This window comes from Anopheles gambiae, chromosome 2, assembly GCF_943734735.2.
Source record: "Anopheles gambiae chromosome 2, idAnoGambNW_F1_1, whole genome shotgun sequence".
In the NCBI taxonomy this organism is placed as follows: domain Eukaryota; kingdom Metazoa; phylum Arthropoda; class Insecta; order Diptera; family Culicidae; genus Anopheles; species Anopheles gambiae.
In genome coordinates this window covers 22,998,826-23,023,206 of record NC_064601.1, presented here as the reverse complement: position 1 = coordinate 23,023,206, position 24,381 = coordinate 22,998,826, and the positions used below count along the sequence as shown (strand labels likewise).

Here is a 24,381-nt window from a genome sequence, read left to right as displayed (position 1 = left end):
TCTGGTTTTCTTATGAACCGCAGAAATGTCTGGCTACCACCGGCGCCACTTGAGAGACCTCCATTCGACGGTCACCAACTCCAAGCGCTACCGATTTAAACAGCTCCCCAACTGCCGATTCAAAAATTCCCCACTCCTTCTGGTTCCTCGATCTGATCGTATAAACCGAGTTGGATCTTTCAATCCTGCGGTTTGTTTTGATTTCCTCCCAGTTGTGTGCCGTGTGTGTATGTGTGAATGTTATTGAATTTGCGCAATAATATTCACCAATTTATATTGAGCTATTGCATTGCTCTCACATAAACTTCACCTTTCTCTAATTCAGAATACCATTAACTATCGATTTTGACCATTCAAACGTAAAACTGGGTCGATATTCGCAACTTTTCATCTACTACAGTACGGAGTCAAGCAAATACACACCGGCCGCACCTCTGATCCGCCTATCGTTAGATCCACCGCTGGTTCATGACGGTGTTTTTTATGGTGGAGGTGCATCCTTCCCCCTGCCTGCTGCGTATGCACCGGGCAGGAGACAGTGTGGCAGTATGCAAGTTGCACACTGGATAGGAGCGGGTCCGCGACACCGCCATCATTCCGCACATCTGCATGCCCGTCGTGGGTTCTAATCGCGTATGAACCATCCGCCGTAACAAGGGGTTAGTCACCGGCTCCGGCTACGTGGTACTCAAGTCCTGAAAAGGCCGGCATGATCGCGTTGGCTATTACGCCAATAATAATAAAAAGAACTTAGCATAGCAGTCCACACCCGGGTAAGAGTTTGTCTTGACTTTGTTGCTGCCGGGCTACCGCTGTGACGCGACAAATGCACGGAATGCACTCGACCAAAACATGAACCTACCGATCCGAACCCATTCCAAGGCAGTGCCGGTCGCACGGCGTCATGATACCGACTCAAAACCAACAAGCCACCAGATTCTGGACGGACAGGTGCAGTATCATACGCGCACCGTAATAAACCAAACCAGAATTCTCTTTTGTATGAATTCAATTCAAGTTTTGTTTCCACTTGCGTCCGCTAGCGGAATTAGAAAGAAATGTGTAACATATCACATGCACGTTTGCTTCGATCGTTTGTCTTTTTAATACCCCCAACAGCAGAACCGGTCGCAAAGATGGTGGTGCCAATTAAATGGTTGTATTGTCTCCTAGGTAGCGGTAATCGACCGGGCGGCGTACAGTGCGTTTTCTGAGAATGCATGGAGTGTGTAGACGCAGCCGGTGACAATGCACGCATCAGAATCAAACAGTTTTGGGGTTCCCGCACGCACACACACACACGCGCACGCACGCATGCACGCGCGTACGCGAGAACGCACCCCCGAACGCGCGATCGCGCACGATCGATTTCCGCTACCTTGCCGGTAGAATTGCTGGCTTAACTTGTAGCGCATCCTCATCCAAAGCACCGGGAGGGGAGGGGGATCGTGGCATGATAGAGTGGACGATCACTTTCCCCGCGCTGTGTGTGTGTCCGTGTGTGTGTGTCGTGGCCAGAAAACTCGAGACAAATTCCGGCAAATTGAAAAAAAAAATTTATTGCCACTATACACCGTGCTACATGATGTTTAGAAGGTCGTTGAAGCATCAAACATGTTCAGATTTTAAAAAAATATTAGATCAGTGTTAGACGTTCTCGTACGCTTGTTTGAAATTGGCTTCTTCACCCTCGATTGGCACGGGCATTAAATGGCCTCATCAGCAGCGGCACGAAATAAAATAAACCATCAATACACCGATAACACTTTAAATCCCAAAATGAACCAGCTTCTCCCGCATCGTCAAGGTCACACACGAATAAATAAATGCTAACACCCACCAATTACAATACACAACCGCAATGTACATATACACCAACGCATACACACAATCAGCTGACGGCGAAAGGCACGGGCTGAAGCGCAAGTATAAGGCAAGGCAGGGAGGGGAAAGGGAGTAAGAGGAAGAGGAGGAAGAAATGTGGGCGCCAATATTTTTGAATTTTTCGGCCGTTTTTTTTGCTCCACCGTCTGAAATAGTTCATCCATTCCTTCAACAGATGGCGCTCGTTCCGCACCTAAAAACTGCAATAAATACGCTGGCTATCGTAGTTTTGGCTGAAGTCTAGCGTATTTTTTGCGTATTTTTTGACACAAAACGACGCAAAAAACTACGCAGAAAACTGCTGGAATTTGCGCAGCGGGAGTACTGGCTAGAAAAAGCTGAAGAAGTTACCCGGCGCTCTAGCAGCAATCGAACACGACATCGAACATGAAAAATGTATGGGATTTGACATGTTCGATTTGTTGGTTATCAAATCGAACATGTCAAATCCCATACATTTTTCATGTTCGATGTCGTGTTCGATTGCTGCTAGAGCGCTGCCTTAATCAAGGTGGTATCTTGCATGCTTTGTCGTCTGGGGTTTCGACTGCATGCAAGATTGTATGCCTGGGTGCACAATGGTAAAGATTTAGAATGGTTTTCGTGCAATGCATGCACTCCTAAAATGTCCAAAATTCCAAATTACTTAGGCAACTGGTAGTCAAAATTTGTATTTTTTTGTACCTGACAGTGCTAAACCATGAATGCCAAACCATCCGATTAAGAGATAAATTATGGAGTGACAATACTTTTATAAAAAGTTTTCTCTATTTCAATACAAACACTTTTATTGTATTTGTAATTTTTAATATTGAAAATCAAAAATGGTATAAAAGTACCTACACTGGAACGATTCTACTTTATACGCTTTTAAATTGATAACTCGAACTGTCAAGAGTCTCCATAGACTGCCTAGCTCTTAAAATGATCTTTTTACATTAATTTATTACTAGAACTATCCTTGGAATTGCTGTCTTAGAATTGTTAATATAACAGTTTAGATATCATTTCACTAAAGTTCCAAAATCACCAATTCGGTGGACCTATTATAACACAAGTTATTATTATTTAACACAATTTTGTTCCTCTAAAACCTTACTCCTACGCACGTTATGTACGCGTATTGCAACCACCTGAGCTTACCATCGGCCCGCATACCTACAACTTCAGTGTATGCCTCGCTATGGTTCCACATTCTCTTTTATTTTCTCAGCCCTCTCTTGCGCTCTCTTCAAACAGATTTGTTGTTATGTTTTCAGCCAGTTCTTGGCTCTCCTCGGGCATGCCGGCTTTTAAAGGTGACACTGCGCGACCAAACTGTGTGGTCCGCTCGGCACTTCTCTCCGTAGCCGACGCGTGAGATGCACACACTTTCTTTCTCGCGAGCAGGCATGCGTTTTAGGAGGTTCCCATTTCTCCGCCATCGGACCAACGAAAAGCAAGTACAGGGATACCGAACGGGATTTTGAAATAGCTAGTTTACTAGTTGGAAATGAAAAGTTCATACAGCATGACATATTATTTACTTAATAATATTGCTTGAATGTACATTACATATATCTTTTATTAACAGTACTGGGATTGAATAGATTGATGTACATAAATGAAATGAGAATTTATTGGTAAAAAATGTCTTTAAAACATCTCATTTATCCTTCACCATGCTCCCCATAGGTCACATTTTTGATATTAGATTTTCCTATCTTATTTAAATGGACTAATCAACTAATTCCTAATTAAAATTTCCCTTATGAACGAAGGCACGCACTATTCCCAGCACTAGGTAAAAGACCGGCGAATCGTAATGCAATCTGTCCACCCCTGTAATCTCCCTGTTTCTAGAATCACCCGCACTCAACGAGCATCGGTAAAGCAATGTGAGAGACAACAAAACAGTTCCTTCGAGTCGATTGCCGGAGTCGGACGCAATCTCGCGGGTCGGGCCACGCTGATCACCCATCACCTATTATTGCCGCCACCACCGGGAGTGTTCGCGCGCGTGTGAACCGTGTACGTCGTGTCTCTGTGTCTGTGTGTGTGTCCATGCATGTGTGCTCGGCAGATCAGTGCCGTGGATTGATTACCTTTCTGTCGTCCCATCAATTGGCTGAACCCGGCCAGTGAGCATAGATAGATTTCTGCGTGTCCCGTGTGTAAGTAATTGGACACCGTAACCAGTCGCCGGATAATCGGAAACCCGAACCCGGTGTCCAGTGCGTGACCATCTTTGTTCCGTCCCCGTCCCCCCACACCATACCAATCTCCCGAACCTGCGTTCTTCGGGACAAATCATCCCGCTGCTGCCATCTCGCTGCTGTCTGCTGCGGTACCGGTGCCCTAGCCATTGACCTTTATTTGACATTTAAACGGCACGGCTCTCCGCTGGCGGTGCTTTCCGACGGCCAGATCCGTCCCACCGTCGATACAATCCAATCGGCCGCGTACACTCGGGAGCGGTCTAGTTTGCTCTCTCGCTCGCTCGCTCGCTCTCCGCTCCTTCGCGCGGTGCTCTATTTCGGATCTATTTACCCAAACGGCGTGATGTTGCCCTCAGCCTCAGCTGTTTCTTAATTACCTGCGGACCCAAACTGCCTGCTTTCTTCTTTTTCCCTTCCGCATCCTGTACCACCTGTGCAGACCGATCGCGAGCTCTAATGTGCCGTGTCTGCCGTGTCGCCTAATGACGTTGGAGTGAAAAACGCAGCTCCAAAAACAGCCCTAACCCTGACCGCCGGGCAGCATCGAGGTCAGCGACGCCGATAAGATACAGCGTTGTGCCTTATCGGCACGCCGAAATAAGGTGCCCCGGCCCCGGTATTGCGCTTGTTACCACACCAACACACACCAACACAACATGTACCAACGGAATCCACGAAAACGAATTGGACGGATCGGTTGAGAAAGTTTCTAGAACCGGCCTGCCGGTTAAAAATCCCGCTTACATACTGAAGTGGTAGAACTGGTTTTTCTGGAGTGGAATGCATCGCTCCAGCCATTTCCACTCTCTTCCCCCCTGAATGTGTGGTGCATTGCATAAGGACTACTGCTATGGGAGTGACCTCTACTTGGCGCTGTTGTGAGATGATCGTGTGCGTGTGTGTGATCGCATCAACAATGAAATGAAGCCTTCGGGAGTAAAGAACAACAATAACAGAGCCACTTAGTTTTGTTGTTTTTGAAAAGCAAGAATAACAAAAACCCCTTTTAAGTTTATATTATGCTGATCATCGAACCAGTGCAGTTGATAGGGACGGCCAGGGCGTGTTTACATAACCGTGGCGACCGTACCGATGAGCAATGTGGCGCCGTCGGTAGGAACGATGCAGTAATAATGATGGAAGAGCAGGCAGGCATCCTTTCCAGCGTTGACATTGTGCCGATGTCAAACGCGCAGTGGTCAAGGTCGTTTGATAACCTTGAAGCCGTTGGTGGCCTCAAGACGCGCTTGGCGTTGGCGCGAACGCATGCTAGATACGGCCCGACAGCCCTGGTTAGAATGAGCGGCGAAATTCGCCAATGTCTCTGTCGCCACTATTAATAGACGGTTTGTGTGTGTGTGTTTGTGTACTACTTGCTAGATGTTATGGCCGCCTCATGACGCAAAAAGAGACGGCGTCTGTTTCGCTGTAGAGTAAAGCATGATGTTGATTTTGGTTCGTCTTGTATTTGCTATCCTTGCAGCAACACTTAATACAACATGAGCCGCCGATATTCGCGCGTCGAGTCCAGCTCGGACCTGATGCAGTTTCTGGACCGTGGCCACTCGGCAAACACGGAAAACCGATGGACGTTCGAGATAGCGTGGGAGGTGGCCAACAAAGGTAATGGAAGTTGAGCGAAAGCTCCGGTACATTTCATCAGTTTTATTAATCCTGTTCCGGTTACTTCGTTACTTACAGTCGGTGGCATATACACCGTGATCCGATCAAAAGCGTTCGTGTCGACCGAGGAGCTGGGCGACCAGTACTGTCTGATCGGCCCGTACAAGGAAGCGTCCGCCCGTACCGAGGTTGAGGCGTGCGAGTTTCCCAGCAATGGGCCGTTCTACCGCGCGGTCACGGCCATGCGCAACCAGGGCTTCAAGGTGCACTGTGGACGCTGGCTGGTCGATGGCAATCCACAGATCATACTGTTCGACATCGGGTCGGCGGCGTGGAAGATGGACGGCTACAAACAGGAGCTCTGGGACTCGTCCAATGTCGGCATCCCGCATCTGGACATTGAGTGTAACGATGCCATCATTCTCGGCTACACGGTGGCGACCTTCATCGATGAGGTAAGCCCCCCCCCAAAACGGGGTTGTCAACAGTTGTCGCGCAGACCCGATTTAAGCTGCCATTTTGCAACTACCCAATCGTTTCCAGTTCAAGCGCTGCGCTGAGGTGTACTCGCACGAGAACGAATACGGTCCGCCACGGATTGTGGCCCACTTTCACGAGTGGCAGGCGGGCGTCGGGCTGATTGCGCTCCGGACGCGCCAGGTCGATGTGGCGACCGTCTTCACCACGCACGCCACCCTGCTCGGGCGGTACCTGTGCGCGGGCAACACCGATTTCTACAACAACCTCGACAAGTTCCCGGTGGACGAGGAGGCGGGCAAGCGGCAAATCTACCACCGGTACTGTTTGGAGCGGGCGGCCACCCACCTGTCGCACGTGTTTACCACCGTGTCCGAGATTACCGGGTACGAGGCGGAGCATCTGCTGAAGCGCAAGCCGGACATTATCACCCCGAACGGGCTGAACGTGAAGAAGTTCGCGGCGATCCACGAGTTCCAGAACATGCACGCGATGGCGAAGGAGAAGATACACGAGTTTACGCGCGGCCACTTTTACGGTCACTTTAACTTTAACATCGAGAAGACGCTGTACATGTTCATTGCCGGGCGGTACGAGTTCAGCAACAAGGGGGCGGACATCTTTATCGAGGCATTGGCCCGCCTCAACCACATGCTGAAGTCGAGCAACTCGGACGTGACGGTGGTGGCATTTTTGATCTTCCCGGCCAAGACGAACAACTTCAACGTGGAGTCGCTGCGGGGCCATGCCGTCACCAAGCAGCTGCGCGACACGATCAACAGCATCCAGCAGGACATCGGGAAGCGGATGTACGAGACGTGCCTGCAGGGCCAGCTGCCCGAGGGCGCGGAGATACTGACGAAGGAGGACATTGTGAAGATTAAGCGCTGTCTGTACGCGCTGCAGCGCGATGGCAATCCGCCCGTAACGACGCACAACGTGGTAGACGATTGGAACGATCCGGTGCTAGAGTCGATCCGCCGGTGCCATCTCTTCAACACGAAGTACGATCGCGTGAAGGTGGTGTTTCATCCGGAGTTCCTGAACTCTACCAATCCGCTGTTCGGGCTGGACTACGAGGAGTTTGTGCGCGGCTGCCATCTCGGTGTGTTCCCGTCGTACTACGAACCGTGGGGCTACACGCCGGCCGAGTGTACGGTGATGGGTATACCGAGCATCACGACGAACCTGTCCGGGTTTGGGTGCTTCATGCACGAGCACGTGGCCGATCCGAAGTCGTACGGTATCTACATCGTCGACCGGCGGCACGTTGCGGTGGAGGAGAGCGTCCAGCAGCTGTCCAAGTATATGTTCGAGTTTTCGAAGCTCAACCGCCGCCAGCGCATCATTCAGCGTAATCGAACGGAGCGGTTGAGCGATCTGCTTGACTGGAGAAATCTGGGAATTGTAAGTCCGGAGCGGCTCGGAACGTACTTGTTGACAGCAATCTTACTGGTAATTTTGATTTGTTTCGCCCGATAGTACTACCGCCAGGCGAGGGTTAAGGCACTGCAGCGTGTGTATCCGGATTATGTGGACGAGTCTACGGAATACCTGAAGCGAGCGACAGACTTCACATATCCACGCCCGATCAGTGCCCCACCAAGTCCTAGTTCGTCCAGTAAGTGCAAAACAATGGTTCTTTATATAGTCTTTCTTTCCCAACCACTAACTCTCTGCTCAAACTTCTTGTAGGACATACAACGCCGGCACCGTCCCTGCACGGTTCAGACGATGAACAGGATTCCGTCGACTCTGAGGAGGAACTACAGGAGCTAAACTCACACCATTAGATCGCACAAACTGGGCCAGCTAACCAATCCTCCTAATCCCCTGAAGCAGGATCCTGTAGATGTATAGAGCGGGAGAAAAAAAAGAGAGAGAGAGCCTGCGGGACTCTTGCAAGCTGCATCACTCACTATGAAGGATGATATTTTATCCGATGTTGACCAGAGAGATTCTACCGGAAATATTCGCTGTCCAGTCTTGCCTGCCTGTCGTTTCAGTGTTTGTGTATGAGTGTGTATTTGTTGTCCTCGGGTAACTCAACACTACCTACTACTTACCGCGTCGGCTGCACTAGCCAAACAAGAGATTGTGTTCACTCACCAACTCCCCTAAGTCCTAAGCTGTATTTAAGAAAGGAAACATCCAGCGGAACCGTTGTGTTGCAAACGTGTTTGCACTTTTAGCAATAAAACCACCCCCTGTACGAAATGTTCCGCTAACTTAGTTGATGCTTTGTTGAATCCTACATCCAGTACCGTACATCTTATTACAAGCAATACCTAGCAGACGTGTGCGCGTTCAAGTAACACAAAACCGTTTTGCTCGGGATATGGGGAACTTAGCTAAGGCTGTTGTGTCATACATCGATTCCATCAAGAGAATGATTCTGAACATCAATAGAGACTGATCGGAAATTAAACTGATCCTAAACTCATACCTATTTTGGCCGTGATCACGAAACCGAACCCAAATCCACAACGATCCTGGAACTTATCCTTACCCCAAATCGATTCTTGAACCTGATCTTGAACCAAAACTGGTCCTTAATTCTAATTAATCACTCATATTGTCCCTGGAAATGATCCTGAACCCATGGTCCTGTTTCCGAATGCCTCGCATATCTGATCTTTGATCTTCGATCCGTACCATTGCTGGAACTGATTCCCCAACCCATACCTTGGTACTGATATTGAACCCATACCGGTCCTGAAATCATTTATGAACGCATATCAGTCTTGTGACTGATCCAGATCCCATACGCATCCTTAAACTACAGCTGAAGTCACATCGTCCGTTGTTAGAATTGAATCTCACACCGATACCATTCCAGGGACTTATTCACACTTGCCCTAGGGCTGATCACCAACACATACCGATCCTTAAACTGATCCCGAACTCGGACTCATCCTGGAAATGATTGTGAATCCTGACTGCTTCTGGAAGTTAACCTCTATCCTCGCTCGGACGTTCCAATCAGAAGTAGAATTCGGTTTTCTCAACACTGCTTGTGGAGACTAATGGATGTTGCTGTGGACGGAGGAGTCGTTAGATGCCGCAATATACCCTTAGTTTTAGTGGACACTATTCTAGACATTTCGCCAGAAAGTACATAACAAACAAAAAAATAACTATTGCCATCTACATTTGATTACATGTATAATTTTATTTGCCTACCCGGCTAGTTTGGAACATGGATTAGGTTAGTTTTGCTATTATGAATAACATCGGATGCAGATGAGGTGGTGGTGGTGGTGTGTGTGTGGCTCATGCATCTATTTTTAAGTATTCACACACCCGCGACAGTGCCTGATCGCTGCCAGCCGCTCTGTACGATAGGGTTTCGCAGAAGCTACTCAGTTCGATCGTGCTGCAACCGGTGCACTCCTCATACGTGTAGCACTTCTTCGCACAGCTGTAGCTCTGATCGGCACAATCACCACAATCCATGGCAGCTGTATCGAAGAGAGAGAGAGAGAGAGAGAGAGAGAGAGAGAGAGAGAGAGAGATAGAGAGAAAAAAATATTAGTTACATACACACTCCCATTTTCCAGCTTCGACCACTACCTTCTTCATCATCCGCGTCTTCCTCCTCGTAGCCGTATCCTTCCTCCTCCTGTTCCGGCGGTGCCATCACGATGAACGTCTCGTTGTACGACAAATGCTGTCCCACGGTCAGCTGCACGGTCGTGCTTTCGCTTTCACAGAAGCTGGACGCAATGTTGCGATAGTGCGTCTGCTCGCACGACCACTGTTCCTCCTCGTCCCGCACGCAAACCCGCGGCCCAACCACGGTGCAGCGCTTCACACGCGCCACGCTCGCATCGGTCGCTTCGGCCTCGACCGCGACGCTCGACGCCGGCCCGGACTCCCTCATCTCGTAGTCCGAGCCCGGCGGCACGTACGTGTCCCCACTCGAGTAGCTCGGGATGTCATCGAAGCTTCCTCCAGCGACGCTCGACGCCGAGCTGGGCTCCCTCGTGTCTTCCAGTGTACTGCCGCTCGAGTAGCTCGGGAAGTCCTCGAAGCCGCCTCCAGCCTGCTCCCCGGTGAAGTAGTCATCGAAGCTGCTGCTGTCACTGGGCCGTGCCGACCCAAAGTCGGTAGTGTAGTTGCTCTGCACTTCTGGGACCACCACGGAACCGACGTACGACGGGTAGGACGCTTGCTGGATGATGGTCGGTGCGCTGGACAGGATGCTACCGCTGCTGATGATGCTGCTGCTGCTGCCGACGCTGACGCTCGGCGTGTACGGTACGGCCGGCGCCGAGGTCGTGCAGGTGCGCTGCGCATAGAGCGTTCGCACGCACGACGAACCCTGCAGCATGTAGCCCGCCGAACAGGTCGCCTTCGAGCTGGTCACCTTCGTCACGCACATACCGTCCCGCAGCACAGCGCCATTGCGACACTGGGCCGCCACCTTGACCAGCTTCGTGCAGGTGCCGTGCGCGTACCGGTACCCCTCCGCGCACTGAGGCCGATCGATGACGCAGTAGTTCTGCTGCAGGCTCGCACCGGACGGACAGGTCGGTTCCCGCGTTTCGCGCCGCACACAGCCCTCCCGGCGCAGCTCGTACTCGGGCGGACAGTTCGGTCCGGGCGCCACGCACCGCCCATCCATCATCGAGCCTCTCGCGCACGCCAGCTTCACCACGCGCTGCTTCACGCACTGTCCGCCGCGGAGCTGGTAGCCGGGCGCGCACGTAGCACTGCGCACGCACCGCCCCTCGGTAATGACCGTGCCGGGCGGGCACTCGGGCGATCCGTAGCTCGTGCGGACGCACTCGCCCCGCACCATGCTGTAGTCCGGCTCGCAGGTCGGCCCATCGCCGATGCACAGATTGTCCCGCAGCATGCTGCCGTGCGGGCAGCGGACCGTTTCGCGCACCTCGCGCACACACTCGCGCCCCTTCAGCTCGAACCCGGCCGGGCAGAGCAGCCGCTGGGAGACGCACCGGTTGCCCACGATCTGGAACTCGTACGGGCAGTTGATCGGCCGCCGGTCCAGCATCGTGCACTGGCCGGCCGAGAACGTGTAGCCCGTCTCGCACTGCGGTGGCCGCACCAGCACGCACACCCCATTGCTTAGCCGCGTGCCGGGCGGACAGATCGGGCTGCGGTACTCCACCTTCACGCACCGGTCGCCCACGTAGTCGTACCCGTGCTCGCAGCTCGGTATGCCCACCACGCACATGTCGCGCACGAGCCGGGCCGCCATCGGGCACGAAACGGTGCGCTGCTCCGTCCGCACGCACATGTTGCCCTCGAGGCGGAAGCCCGCCGAGCAGCTGAAGTGCGCAATGCACTCCCCATCCGCGTACACGAACCCGGGCGGGCAGGTGATGGCCGTATGCTCCTCGCGCTGGCACGTCCCACGGTGCAGGTAGTACCCGGGCGGGCAGCTGAGCGTGCCGACGCAGAACCCGTTGCGCTTGGTGCTGCCGGGCGGGCAGGTTGCCGGCCGCTCGGTCAGCGTCACGCACGCGCCCTCCATGTTGCGGTAGCCGGGCGGGCAGGTAGGCCGCGTGTGGATGCACCGGTCGCCCGCCTGCTGGTAGCCGTCCCGGCACACGGCCGGCCGGGTCTGCAGCCGCACGCACCGGTCCCCTTGCAGGAAGCTGCCCGCAGCGCACGTCATCGTGTGGTAGACGATGCACTGCCCGCCGTCCATCGTGTAGCCGGGCGGACACTCCATCGCGAGGAGCGACCGGCGCGAGCAGACGCCATTCTGCATGGTGAAGCCGGCCGGGCAGGCCGCCGCCTGGACCGAGGCCGTCATTTGCGTTTGCGTTTGGGTCTGGGCCGCCGCCGCACAGCCGGTAGCGCACGGGATGCCGCACGCGCCCGTCATGCACGGATTGGCGCATATGCCGTACGCGCACGGGCTCGGGGCCACGGCCGGGCTGGCGACGGCAGTGACGGTCGTGCCGTGGCACTGGCCCGCCGAGTACTGGTAGCCGGCCGGGCAGCTCGGGTAGGCCGTCTCCTGCGTCTCGCACACCCCGTTCACTGGCACCGTGCCGACGCGGCACTGGGCCGCGACGCTGCTCTGGCACCGGCTCCCCCGGAGCGTCGTGCCGGGCGGACAGACCGGCGCCGTCGTCATGCGCATCACGCACTGTCCCTCCTGCAGCGTGTACCCGTCCATGCAGATCATGTCGCGCGTAACGCACCGCTCGCCCTCCAGCACGGTGCCGGCCGGGCAGGTCATTGTCGTGCGCGACATGCGCACGCACATCGCCTCCTTCGCGTTGTAGTTGTAGCCGTACTCGCACTGCACCTTCGCCAGGCAGCGCTCGCGCACGTACGCAAACCCGGCCTCGCAGCTCGGCGACACCTGCTCGCCCCGCACACAGTCCCCGTCGCGGCGCGTTGCCCCAGCCGGACAGTCGTCCACGCGCAGCACACACTTCCCGTTACGGTACTGCGCGCCGGCCGGGCAGCGTGGCTCCTCCCGGAGGTGCTGCACGCAGACGCCATCGCGCAGCGCGAATCCGGTCTCGCAGCGCGGCTCCCCCACCACACACTGGTCGTCGCGCATCACGCTGCCCGGCGGGCAGGTCCGGCGGGCGGTCAGCTCCCGCACGCACTCACCATTGCGCAGCGTAAAGCCCGTCTCGCAGCTGACCGACGAGGAGACGCACTCGCCCGCCTGCATGCGCATCTCGCGCGGGCAGGTGGCGGGCCGCTGGCTGTACCGGACGCACTGCATGTACTCGAGCTTGTAGTCGCGGGGGCACACGTCCTGCTCGGACTCGCACACGTCCCCCACCAGCCGGGCACCGGACGGGCAGGTCGCGGGTCGGTTCTCCTTCTTCACGCAAACGCCCCCGGGGCGGGTCTGGAAGCCGGGCGGACAGTTCAGCTCCTGCACCACGCACACGCCGTTCTGGGGCCGCGTGCCCGGCGGACAGCGGGGCGTCGTGCGGCGCTCCAGCACACACTGGCCCCCGGACAGCCGGTACTCGGGCGGACATTCCGGGCTGGACACGACGCACAGCCCGCCCTGGAGCGAGCCGCCCTCCTCGCAGCTGATCGGGACCTGTTCGCGCTGGACGCAGATGCCGCCCTCCTGCCGGTAGCCGGCCGGACACTGGGGCGTACTGTACAGGCAGACGCCGCCGGCGAGCCGGGTGTCGGGCGGGCAGCTGGCCGGTGCACTCATGTTCCGCACGCACCGCCCGTACTCGTCGATCGCGTACGGGTAGCGGCATTCGGCCGGCACGACGCACACGTCGTCGCGCCGCATTCCCCGCGTACAGCGTGCCTCCTGGTTGCTGTGCTGGATGCACTCCTCGTAGTTCAGCTCGTACCCGGCCGGGCAGGTCAGTGCCTCCAGCTGGCTGCCTTCCTCCGTCTGCATGTCGACCTGTTTCGTCTCGTACTTGACGCACTGGTCGCCCACCTGCGTGTAGCCGGACTCGCACGTACACGTCACGACCGGGGGCGGTGGTGGCGGTAGCGGAGGTTGTACCACTGTCGGCGGTGGCTGATGGATAATGACAGGCGGTGGAACCGCCACCTGTCCGCAGGTTGCCGTAGCGCAAGGGGCCTGCAGATGACACTGGCCATTGAGGAGCGTGTAGCCGGCCTGGCAGGTCGCTTGGCCGACGCACGTGTTGCCGACGAGATTGTAGCCCGCGCCGCAGTACGATACGCGCTGCACGCACTGCCCATTCTGTAGCTGGGTGCCGGCGGGACAGTTGATGGTGGAGCCGACACCAGCCGTCATGATGCCGCCGATCGGCATTATGCCACCGGTTTGCAGCAGGCCGCCACCACCGTACGGGTACACGATCTGGCGGTTTGTTCGCGTTCGATTTCCAACCGTCCCGTTGCGGACGTGCGGCACCGGGTATGTTTCATTCGTAATCGTGACGTTCCCGACAGCCGGAACGGTACTGTTTGTGGCCGCGCTAGCGACGAACGCTGCGTGAAGCAGCCCGGCTAGCAGCAGGCAGCATATTACACTCTGCAAAGAAGGAGCAAAGAACGCCGAGAAGAGCGGTCGGTGAGCGAACATGCTTTTTCGTCATTATCAGTGTATTTCGACAGAGGAATAGCCACACATCGGGAATCGACTGATAATGCAATGGAAATTTGAGTGAGATTGAGTGTTGCAAATTATTCGACAAAAAACACCCGAAAACCGATGATAGAGTAAACAGTTGCTGTCAAAATGTTAGCCCTCAATGCTTAGACAAAATTTAGCTAAACCCATTTTTGTGTAGGGACACTTGTATTAAAGATGAAAATTTAGCAAGGTTATCTGTGAAGAATCGCTTCAAAAATCGTTCCATCTAACGACTTTACACAAATCGTTCACAAGATGTTCTAAGCTCCAGTATAAAAATATTCATATTTATATTTGAAGGCCTTCAGCTACAATCACATTAAGTTTCATAAGATTATTTTAATTTTGAGCTAGGGTAACCGGAACGTGAAAATAAAGATTTAGATGTTCAGTTATCGAAAGCATGCGAAGACATTACGAATTCTATACCAAGTTAAACGAAACCGAATTTCTCGACTGATAGTTATCAATTTTATACATTTTGAATTTCTTCGTCATTGAAATATCTCAATAATTGCACTCAAACGACTCTAGAAAAATGGTAGGATAATGATGAAATAGTTAACTTCGACTAGAAGCTATGTGTATTTGTTGGAGAGTTCGAATACTCCTCCTTCGATACATCAAACATCATATTTCAGCTTGTTTATTAGTAGATACAGTAAATACTCGTCAAGGTAAATCTTCAAGGGTTCTAAAGCTTAGAAAGATTTCCAAGGTGTCAAGTATCCGGAGCATCCAAAATGTCAAAGCGTAAAAATTTCTCCTCATTTTGCAGCTAAATAAAACATTTCTGTGTACTACGAAATTCAGCTGAGAGAGTGTAGGTAACGAAGTCATAAATGAGACATTAAGAAATATGCCTAAAAGGTTCAAAACTGTGACGGAATACATCAGTAAGACGATATTTATCTTCAAGTGACTACACCACAGCGAGATTCCACTGTATATCAAAAACTGTCATTTTCATTTTCACTTTCACGGTACCTGTCTAGTGATTAGACCTCCTTTGTTCTGATCTCTTATCATTTCACATGATCTACTTCGTTTGTATAGTAGCAATGTACGTCGTGATCATTTTCTGGCACTTCCAATGAGTAGACCACCGATACGAACTTATTGGAGCGATTTATCTCGTTTCAACTAGTGAAATGATTCAATGAACTCCACTGGTTTCCTGGCACTTATCCCATTATTCTAGCATGCATTCTAGCATCTAGTATAACTCATTCCGAATCAGCTTCACAGTTATATTTGTTATAATTGTTGCACTTTAGCTCAAACGGAAAAAGATGTAAATCTATAATCGATTCCAAATATACTTGGACACACTGTAAGCACGTTAGACTTCAGAGACCGTAGAGAAATAGTATAGACTTATATGTTTGCACAGTTGCCCCACAGCACCGGATTACCTTTGTTTCACGTAATTCCATCGCGTACACTTGTAACTTCACTCCAATCCGGCGATACTCGCCGTATGGCAATCGGATTAACACTGGATGTGTGGTGTGGCCTTGCTGTTGATTTAAATATTATTCTACCATCCGCCCAATTATCTCACCTCGAAGGTCAAACCCAGATTATAGGAAGAAGTTTGTGCTCCCCAATCGCGTCAGCATTTCCAGCTAAATTCTTCCCACATGGGAGTTCATTGCAACAATTTGACAACTTCTTATCAGTGAGGTAACCGCGAGTGGCACCCTGCTCCCTCTAGAACATCGAGAGGAGGGGTCATTTTTTTGTGTACGCCAACAATGTTGGCCCAACCTCTCCATTCATGTTTGGGTTCTGTTTTAATCAATTTTGGTGGAATTCTAATTCCAGCACCGGCCCGAATATTTAATTCGTAGAATCAACCAAGAGCGCCAAAGAATTGTTTTGCATGTTCTATGCTCTAAGCCGAAACTCGGAATGTGAAGGTTAACCCGATGAGGTTATCAACCACGGTGGGTCGTTAGCAGGAATCCGGGAAATGATATTTTCAGTTCCAACTAAGACTGACTTTCGGGCAGACGTTTAAGCCATTGGAGGGGAATGTTTCGCGGATCCTGTACACTGTGGTGTTTTACCACCACGCTGGCCCTGCTCCCGTTAGCCTTCCCGGCCGATACTGTGCCGAAGAGTGTATCAATTCCGCCTATCTGCTTAAACGGAGCGAAGGTGGCGGGCAAATGTGTGTGCAATCCCGGCTACAGTGAGTACAAAGGCAACTGTTACCTTACCAACCCATCGGCCAGCTGCCCAGCGGGATCCGTGCTGTGGAATGGAAGTTGCCACCCACAGGTCTTGCCCCCGATACTGGAGGTCGTTCCAGCGAAGGAAAGCTTCATAGTTGTGCCACCGTTGCATATCAAGCTCCCGGTGCCGGATCCGCTCGATCCGAACAATGTGGAGGAAGAGCAGGCGGAGGATGAGGATGATGATGACGCGGAACAGGTCGGTATGGTTCCGACGCGTGATCACCATCTCACCGTAAGCTACGAGAAGATCGTTAACAACCATAATGTGATCTATAACGAAACCACATTCAACACGAACACGGTCAACAACGTCATAGTGCAGATCATGCGCCGGAAAGCGAACGGAGCTTTGCGAATGGTCGTGATAAGAAACAACGAAACCACCGTGCACGAGGAAGGCCCAAACGAGACCAAGCCGCCGAGTAAAACGGAAACTCCGCCGGCAGACGACAGCACGGACGAACCTGCGACGACGAAAGCACCGGACTCGGATCCTCCCTGCTGTATGATCGTGTCGCCAAGGGTGTGCCGTAAGCAGGAGGACGAATGGGTTTGCTTCCATCGGAAGCAGTACGTGTGTGCCCGGGTTTGCACGGCAAAGGTGATGTACCTGCGACCGAGGAAGCCTCGCTATCAGCATCCATGGTTGATTATGCCACCGATGACGACCTACCCGGCGTACAATGCTCACTGTCGTATGGGACAGTGCCCAAGACCAGGTATAAGCTAGCGACTGCGTTGAGGAGACAGTTGTCCAGCAGTGTAAGCCTTGTACTTTCTATCGTTCCAGATTGTTCTGGGTGCCTCCGGGGAAGAAGCCGATGCCACCCGATGTGCTACACGTACGACTGTGCGAAGAATGCGAGCTGTCACTTTGTCGATCAGGACGCGTTCTGCAAGGATTCCCCTGGACAGGTGTGCGTGATGACCGAGGAAAAAATTATAGACCTACTGGAGCAACCGAAAGCAAATCGAACTTTAGTTGGGTGAGACCCCAACCTTACATGCTACCTATTAAATAATATTTCGTTAAAGATATGCTACCACCCAAATCAACTAGCACGTACAAGAAGTAGGTTAAACTATGGACGCACAATAAACTGGTCGAGCTTCTTCTCGCGTGCGTGACTTTTATTGCAATTTACTTCCTATTTTGAACAACATTCCTTGCTGGCTTTACGCTCGCTACACTACGCAGGAGGCGTTTAAAGATTTTCCTCCTCATCGTACTCCTCCACGAAGTACACCTCATTGTTTATGGCACCAGCACCCGAACCGTCCTCCTCGTCCTGGTCCTCCTCGTCCACACCGGGCCCACTGGCAGGGAGTTTGGTCGTTTCTTCTCCTTTCTTTTCCTGCCACTTCTGTCCGTACTGTGGATGGGTAGCCGGTGCGGCCATGTAAGGATTATCCACACCCTGCGTACAGTTCTTAACCGTGATGGTTGAACCATCCGTGACGACGGCACACTTGGCCGTCGGTACGCCCCAATCATCCGACACCTCGTTCGACACCGCGAAATCGTCCCCATCGTAGTAGATCACGTTCGATTGATCCAGGGCGGGATCGAACGTTTCGACCGCCGACGGTGCTGCACCCCAGGCCGGATCAATACGATCATGCCCGTAGCAACCGTAGCCACAGTCGCCGTACCCCTCCGGACAGTTGCCGGTGAGGAAGCAGGGTGCCTGATGGTAGTAGAACGGACGAAGCACCGGACCGCGCCTATACCGTGGACCAACGTCAAACGCATCGTCATAGCAACCACGGCAGTGGTCCTGTACCCGTGCGTGCCCATTGAACGCCTCGTACCCGTGCCCGTAATGGTCGTAGCAGCCCGCACATATCACACTCATGTTGGCCGGCTTGCCGCACACCACGTACGGCCACTCGTCGACGTACACGCAGGTTGGCTTTTCCGGCTGCGGCACGTAAGCGATCTTTTCCTTACATTCGCCCGTGGTTCGGTTGCAGCGCTTGCGCTGCTGAACGTGTATTACGTCGGCCGTACACTGTGGGCCGCAGGTTTGGAACTTGTGATGCTTGCAGCGCACTCCCTGCGTCGACGTGTGGCAACTCTTGGGGCGCACCGCCGTACAGCAGCGCTCCGGTTCCGACCCACTGCTACCATCGTCCGGGGCCAGCTCCGTTAGATTCGTGTACACGTGGATGTTGTTCACGTTGGTGTTGTTCAGCGTGGTCGGCATGTGGATGTGGTTGGTGTTGTTCACTATGTTCGTGAGCCGTATAACGGTGGTCACATTGACCGGTACGCGATAGTGCACACTGTTCTCGCCGTCCTCATCGTCTGCTGCACCGCCATCGTCGATCTGGTTCGTGTCGGGACGTACGATCACCGTGCGATCTAGGCTCTTCAACACCGGCCGCTGAAGAACGGGCAGCGGTTTGACGGGCACGAATGCTACGAATGGTTTCGCCGTTTGAATCACGGGCTCCACGACCACCGGTGGACAGGGTAGCGTCTGTCGCTTCTGACGAGCTGCCTTTAGCTCTTCGACGCAGTCACGATAGGCTTCATATTCGGTTTGTTCACACACGGTATCCTCCAGGGTTGAGGTTTCGCACGGTGTGGGTGCAGCGTGCAAGCAGCTTGCTAGACATGCCAACACTGCCACTATTGCTATAAGATTCATCTGCAAAGAAAGGAAAAAAAACGGTGAGCAATACCCATGCAGTGTGGGAAAGAGTGTCAGTTTTCTTTGCCGCCTATTAGGTTGAATTCAATTTTTCAATCACATTTAATCATTCAGTCTCGTGCGATCAATTACGCTACGGTTGCCGATTACCGGCAGTCAATACATCATATGGCTTTGACACACGCGTCTATTCACCGGTCAAAAATGTCACCTTACTGATATCACTAACGATGGTCTTTCGCACTTTCTTATCTTTCTAAGCAAACGGGCCGTCTGCAGAGAACGGTGATGCCCAACTTTTGCTGGACAGGTGGAACTAAAAAGCTTTCTAAGCTAATAGGACACATCCTGAATAGACAGATCTGTTGTCTGTTGAGCCATTGTAAATTTATGTATCTGAAAACATATAGAGCAGCTACAGTTATAACAGCCCTACCTACCTTTGAGAAGTTTAGCAACAGGTGACCAACATAGAAGCCAACCTGCAGTGGACCTACGAGATGATACACGTCTGGTGGAGAACTGACTTCTACTTCAATAATGGGTAACAGCTCCGCGCTGGTTAGATTGTTGTTATCGGTTTTCGGCTTGGCAGGGAGGACGAGGGGCAGACTTATACTAGAAGATATCGTTTCTTTATCTTGCGAGCTAGCTGATACGTGTACAGCAGCAAAATTTGGCAAATTTTCCGCATGGCTTCGGTGTCAGTCCTTCTCATGCTTTAGCCCAGCACATATTCAGCAGAATGTGATGCTTTAAGAATAGATTTTTGTTTTGTTTTGTTTTTTGTTCTGCCAAAGAGTTTCAACCTCAGTCAACGACGAATTGATTGTTCAGAGATATTTTTTCAGTAATTGTCACATGGATCCCTTGCTATCAGTATAGTGTTTTGCTTGTGTGTAGTTGCGCTTGTCAAGGTAAAGTTCCAGTTCGGCGGATTAGGTCCACTACTTACGTCTAGCCACTGCGTTTTAGGATACTGCGTTGGCTTAAGCTTAAGCCGTTTATCGGTGAAAACATGTCAGAATAAAAAAAAAAAAGATATCGGACGCATGATGTCGCAAAACATTATCCAAACACTTTATTCAACGTCTTTCTAACGGTACGCAGCAGATAAAGTTAAACCTTCTTCGAACGACAATCAGCAATTGTAGCAAACTTCTGGGAACGGTACTTCGTCGATGACCGCTTTCAGCAAGTTTTGAAAGTTCCAATTCCGGAACGAAGCTATCATGTAATCGCGAAAATCGAAGTTTGTCATTATCTGCAAGGACAGGAAGATTGCATAAGCAGTATGAGTACAGCTTAAAATTGAAGACTAATGCTAAGGCATTCTTACCGCACGTGAAATTAGCTGCACGTATTTGTTGTTTGGATAGCCCACCGTGACGATCTTGTTCGAATTGTCTATCGACATGAACTGGAGCGAGCCGGTCGGTTCGGTGGAATTGAAAGGTTTCGTCACCTTTAGCGGGAAATCGAACTGATTGTACGTGACGTACAGTGTGCCCGTCCCGTTGTACTCTTCCAGATTGGCGGCAAAGTCCAGCACCACGCCAATGCCGTGCCACTTCAGTGCTCCTTGTACGGTTACCTCCGTGTTGAGAAAGATTTCCGAAAACTTTTGTGCGTCGAACTCGATCGAATCGATCTTGGCGAGAAAGGCCGAATGAAACGATACATTGCCAGTAATGGAAAGGCCTTTGTCGGTTAGTCTGTGGAGTAATGAGAGAAGGCAAAACGTCTGCAGAATCTGAACAGATTTTTTTGTAAACAGCTCCATCTAATCAACCTTGATAGTGTTAACAGCGACCATAGGGGAAGTAGTTTTACGGTACACTAATTAGTGTTATCACCCCAATAGCTACCAATAGTTATAAACAGGGACTGATTCATCGGCTAACCTTGCTCTGTCATCGCTATTCGTGCGCTTTTAGCAAGCTGTTACTACCGGTACACTTACTGTATAGGAGCTACGTAGTCTGCAATTGGCAGCGAGTTTCCAGAAATGTATCTACCTTCCAATATTTCCACCACGCGTTTTGCAACTCGTTCCAGGTACGGACGTGCACCAATCACTATCATAGCATAGAGAGCAGTAAATTCGTACTGTCGATAAGATACATTTTTAAATAGCTTACCAACTACGGCACTGTGAACGGGAGCCGGCCAAACGAGAAGCGCTCCTATCACGGCGAAACAGGTACAGTATCGTAGAAACACTTTACATTTTAACTCCATCTCACTTTTCCGTAATAGTAAAAGGCAGTAACCTTAACCCTGGGGGAAATAAATTGATTGTTGAAGTGGATTAAACAGCGCAGATTTTGGGTGATACTCCGCTTTGACCAAAGTCGCGTTATCTTATCAACGGTCGATTTTTAAAATAGCACACCAATACCAATACCAATAATACGGATTATTCCTTTGTGTGCACAATGCACGTTTATGTGTGTGTGTGTTTGAGTGTGAGTGTGTAATTGAGGCGACTCTCTTCACATTTGCTCTCATCGCTCACAAAGCAGGCGGTGTGTTTTTGTAGTTGTTGGCATACTTCGGTCGTTGTAGATGGCGTTTGTAACGACTCGTTACCATGGACGAATGGGATCTGTTTGGAACAACACCGTGTGATTGGGAGTTTGGTGATGGTGCAGAATTTGCCAGCAACTTTCAGGATGAACAATACCCATCACAAACTAGTGCACTGTTTGACGAATTCGGAATCGATAGTCGAAGTTGTTCGGACGCATTGGATCGCATCGGTTGGCAGCTTTACTTTCCGAACAAAGGTAAGTGAACTGTGAGCGGTTTAATGGAAGTCACTCATACTATTCGCTCTCTCCTAGATGTACAAACCTGCCGAACAACAAACAAACACATTCGCTGTTTGGTGAAACACTACCACGATTATCGGTGTGAATATTCACTATTAGAAGCGGAAAGCTCCGGCAGCTTTGAATTCAAGCTGAATCTTGCCCGCACTGATATTTGCCTTAAAGATGCATGGCCAACTTTGCAAGCTGATATTGAAGCATTCCCTGAGTACACTATAGCCTGTATGGGACTTGGCATGTATCGCACCGTTGCAGCAACCCATCAAGCTGATCCCTTTTCTCCCGAAACACTCGAAATACCGAAGATCACTGCACGCTTGCACCTATTTGGACCCGAACAACCGATCAGTACAATTGATGCTAGCTACACAGACAAATTGGTAACGATTGGTGGGACGATCGTACATGATAGCGAACCGATTGTTACCAGCACCTTGAGGGCGTACAAATGCAGATACTGCCACGATACGATCGTTTTAGAGCGGCACCATAACCGTCACACTACGCGCCAGTGGATCTGTGAGCAATGCAATGCTGGCGGAGGAATTGAGTATTGTAGTGCGTCCGTGTTGAATCGGGATGAAGCACATCAACTCATTATGGTTCAAGATGCTAGAGTATCTAAAACCCGTTGCCAAACCATTGAAGTGAAGGTGCCTTGCGCTCTGGTAGATGGTTTGCAAGCAGGAGATAATGTTACCATAACTGGTGTGTTGAAAATCGATTCGAGCAAGTTCGTTGCAGCAATCTGCATAAGAAAGGATCTCGACAATGGTACGATTGAAAGGAATGTAAATTCCACGGACGTAGAAGTGATCAATGCAATTCGATCTGAGGCGTGCCTATTTAAGCTGCTGGTACAATCTCTCTGCCCAGCAGTTGCTGGATTGGAAACGGTTAAAGCTGGTTCACTGCTTGCTTTATTCAATACTACAGGCGATGTGCACGTCCTGCTGGCTGACATAGATAGCGGTAAATCGCAAAAGCTACTGGACAGCTGTATGGCAGCATCGCCGAAAGGATTTGTGGAAAACGATCCATACCGAGATGAGGTTCGTGTGCAATATTTGATGGCAAAATCACCAGCACTACCCGGGCAGGGAGTTTGTTGTATCGAACGAATCGATAAAATGGATAAGCTAGAAATGTTGGAAAAGATGCTGACCGACACACCACCTCAGACTACCTTGCTGGTAACTGTAATGCCCAACAGGGGCGTACTTGATACCAGGAAACCGTTCCTCGATAATTTCATTCTACCAAGGAATTTGATGGAAAAGTTTGCGTTGGTATTTCTAATGGAAGATGTAATCATTCCGCCAGAGGAACTCGTTTGCTCCGACGGCGTTCGGTTGCATCCCGAAACCCCTTCCGCAAGTAAATGTAGCGTTGAAATACCTTTAGTACGACAGCTTAGGCTAAAGCCTGGCGAACATTGCGATCGTTTGCCGATTGAGCTGTTGCAGAAGTACATAGGTGGGCTAATTTGAATTTGGTTTTGTGCATGTACATCAAATTGTAATGTATGTTTCTCCCTTTTTGTAGATTATGCACGTTCGCACTGTAATCCCGAGTTTACTGAGGAGTCAATGGCATTGCTGGAGCGCTTCTTCTCAGAATTGTATTCCATGCCCCACTGGCTAAACATAACGAATGGGGTGAAAATGGCTCAAATCAAGAGCATGGCTCTCGCCAGGGCACGGATCGATCTTTCACCGGCTATTACAACAGAGCATGTGATGGACACCGTCAGGATTGTAAGTCGCAGCTGGTACGATAGGTACGATACGGACGATCGTGCCCCGACGGTGCAATTGCCCGCTAAAAAGGGAGGAGTGAAGGCAGCCAGTATTCGCCAGTTTTTGGAAGTGTTAAGAGCTCGATCGGTGGAGCACAAAACAAAATCATTTAGCCTGAAAGAGCTTCGCGCATTGATTGAAGAAGAGGGAATGCCGGGCTTTGAAGATGAAATTATCGAAAAGCTTAACATTCAGGGTTATTTGTTGAAGAAAAGTGCAGGATGCTACCGATTGCTCGTTTGAAAATGGTTGATTCGACTGTTCTAGTTTTATAGTCGTTTAGGTTACACTTACATGACAATCTCACAAAACAATAACCCGAATAAAGAACTTTTTTTGTTATGAATTTTAAACTCCAACGGTCATAATGTTGCAATTCAAATTCAGCTGTCAAAGCATCATTTTCCCAACAGGTGGCGCTGACGCTGAAATTGACAGATACGTGCAGAGTGACCAGAAATACCGATTTATCTGTATTCCTACCGATTTTTGATAAGCCTACCGATTAGCAGATGACCACCCTAAAACTATCGATTTTTCATTTATCCTACCGAAAAACACAGATTTTTTCAGAATACTGACCGAA

At 51.1% G+C, this 24,381-nt stretch overlaps 6 protein-coding genes across 10 annotated transcripts; 3 read left to right on the top strand and 3 right to left on the bottom strand.

Moving 5' to 3' along the window:
• The first annotated feature begins 3,726 nt into the window (after positions 1-3,726).
• Positions 3,727-8,414, top strand: LOC1273385 (glycogen [starch] synthase). Of its 3 annotated transcripts, none has more exons than XM_061640712.1 (6): positions 3,727-3,894; positions 5,566-5,705; positions 5,784-6,160; positions 6,249-7,589; positions 7,665-7,803; positions 7,878-8,414. In XM_061640712.1, the coding sequence occupies exons 2-6, from the start codon at positions 5,582-5,584 to the stop codon at positions 7,973-7,975; spliced, it is 2,079 nt and encodes a 692-aa protein (XP_061496696.1). In that variant the 5' UTR covers positions 3,727-3,894; positions 5,566-5,581; the 3' UTR covers positions 7,976-8,414. The 3 variants fall into 3 exon arrangements, with proteins under 3 accessions (XP_061496696.1, XP_312352.3, XP_061496695.1); XM_312352.6 differs by having other exon boundaries at positions 3,763-4,037; XM_061640711.1 differs by lacking the exon at positions 3,727-3,894 and adding an exon at positions 4,100-5,428.
• Positions 8,415-9,330: 916 nt separating this feature from the next.
• Positions 9,331-15,788, bottom strand: LOC5667433 (zonadhesin). The gene is made up of 3 exons (XM_061640710.1): positions 15,678-15,788; positions 9,756-14,160; positions 9,331-9,643 (listed from the first exon to the last, which is right to left on the bottom strand). Exons 1-3 carry the CDS (start codon positions 15,696-15,698, stop codon positions 9,456-9,458), a joined length of 4,614 nt encoding a protein of 1,537 aa, XP_061496694.1. The 5' UTR covers positions 15,699-15,788; the 3' UTR covers positions 9,331-9,455.
• A 406-nt stretch (positions 15,789-16,194) lies between these two features.
• On the top strand, positions 16,195-17,649 carry LOC133391022 (uncharacterized). The gene is made up of 2 exons (XM_061640708.1): positions 16,195-17,224; positions 17,296-17,649. Exons 1-2 carry the CDS (start codon positions 16,300-16,302, stop codon positions 17,493-17,495), a joined length of 1,125 nt encoding a protein of 374 aa, XP_061496692.1. The 5' UTR covers positions 16,195-16,299; the 3' UTR covers positions 17,496-17,649.
• On the bottom strand, positions 17,579-19,711 carry LOC5667431 (uncharacterized). The gene is made up of 2 exons (XM_001688326.2): positions 19,603-19,711; positions 17,579-19,159 (listed from the first exon to the last, which is right to left on the bottom strand). Exon 2 carries the CDS (start codon positions 19,157-19,159, stop codon positions 17,711-17,713), a length of 1,449 nt encoding a protein of 482 aa, XP_001688378.1. The 5' UTR covers positions 19,603-19,711; the 3' UTR covers positions 17,579-17,710.
• A 509-nt stretch (positions 19,712-20,220) lies between these two features.
• LOC1273387 (uncharacterized) lies at positions 20,221-21,960 on the bottom strand. Of its 2 annotated transcripts, XM_061640709.1 has the most exons (5): positions 21,717-21,960; positions 21,304-21,442; positions 21,126-21,240; positions 20,502-20,877; positions 20,221-20,426 (listed from the first exon to the last, which is right to left on the bottom strand). In XM_061640709.1, the coding sequence occupies exons 2-5, from the start codon at positions 21,401-21,403 to the stop codon at positions 20,304-20,306; spliced, it is 714 nt and encodes a 237-aa protein (XP_061496693.1). In that variant the 5' UTR covers positions 21,404-21,442; positions 21,717-21,960; the 3' UTR covers positions 20,221-20,303. The 2 variants fall into 2 exon arrangements, with proteins under 2 accessions (XP_061496693.1, XP_312354.3); XM_312354.4 differs by lacking the exon at positions 21,717-21,960 and having other exon boundaries at positions 21,304-21,502.
• On the top strand, positions 21,756-24,148 carry LOC3290641 (DNA helicase MCM8). Of its 2 annotated transcripts, XM_061640706.1 has the most exons (3): positions 21,756-21,951; positions 22,009-23,472; positions 23,542-24,148. In XM_061640706.1, exons 1-3 carry the CDS (start codon positions 21,756-21,758, stop codon positions 24,036-24,038), a joined length of 2,157 nt encoding a protein of 718 aa, XP_061496690.1. In that variant the 3' UTR covers positions 24,039-24,148. The 2 variants fall into 2 exon arrangements, with proteins under 2 accessions (XP_061496690.1, XP_061496691.1); XM_061640707.1 differs by having other exon boundaries at positions 22,009-24,148.
• The last annotated feature ends 233 nt before the right edge of the window (positions 24,149-24,381 follow it).

Excerpts from the sequence above, each read along its gene's own strand:
- LOC1273385 (XM_061640712.1), top strand. The coding sequence starts at position 5,582 with ATGAGCCGCCGATATTCGCGCGTCGAGTCCAGCTCGGACCTGATGCAG. Across the intron at positions 5,706-5,783 it reads GTGGGAGGTGGCCAACAAAG|TCGGTGGCATATACACCGTG; the intron begins GTAATGGAAGTT and ends CGTTACTTACAG. Across the intron at positions 7,804-7,877 it reads ACCAAGTCCTAGTTCGTCCA|GACATACAACGCCGGCACCG; the intron begins GTAAGTGCAAAA and ends AACTTCTTGTAG.
- LOC5667433 (XM_061640710.1), bottom strand. The coding sequence starts at position 15,698 with ATGGAATTACGTGAAACAAAG. Across the intron at positions 14,161-15,677 it reads TGGAATTACGTGAAACAAAG|AGTGTAATATGCTGCCTGCT; the intron begins GTAATCCGGTGC and ends CCTTCTTTGCAG. Across the intron at positions 9,644-9,755 it reads AGACGCGGATGATGAAGAAG|CTGCCATGGATTGTGGTGAT; the intron begins GTAGTGGTCGAA and ends TCTTCGATACAG.
- LOC133391022 (XM_061640708.1), top strand. The coding sequence starts at position 16,300 with ATGTTTCGCGGATCCTGTACACTGTGGTGTTTTACCACCACGCTGGCC. Across the intron at positions 17,225-17,295 it reads GGGACAGTGCCCAAGACCAG|ATTGTTCTGGGTGCCTCCGG; the intron begins GTATAAGCTAGC and ends CTATCGTTCCAG.
- LOC5667431 (XM_001688326.2), bottom strand. The coding sequence starts at position 19,159 with ATGAATCTTATAGCAATAGTGGCAGTGTTGGCATGTCTAGCAAGCTGC.
- LOC1273387 (XM_061640709.1), bottom strand. The coding sequence starts at position 21,403 with ATGGAGTTAAAATGTAAAGTGTTTCTACGATACTGTACCTGTTTCGCC. Across the intron at positions 20,878-21,125 it reads GACTACGTAGCTCCTATACA|ACTAACCGACAAAGGCCTTT; the intron begins GTAAGTGTACCG and ends ATTACTCCACAG. Across the intron at positions 20,427-20,501 it reads TGCAGCTAATTTCACGTGCG|ATAATGACAAACTTCGATTT; the intron begins GTAAGAATGCCT and ends CTGTCCTTGCAG.
- LOC3290641 (XM_061640706.1), top strand. The coding sequence starts at position 21,756 with ATGGACGAATGGGATCTGTTTGGAACAACACCGTGTGATTGGGAGTTT. Across the intron at positions 21,952-22,008 it reads GCTTTACTTTCCGAACAAAG|ATGTACAAACCTGCCGAACA; the intron begins GTAAGTGAACTG and ends GCTCTCTCCTAG. Across the intron at positions 23,473-23,541 it reads GCTGTTGCAGAAGTACATAG|ATTATGCACGTTCGCACTGT; the intron begins GTGGGCTAATTT and ends CCCTTTTTGTAG.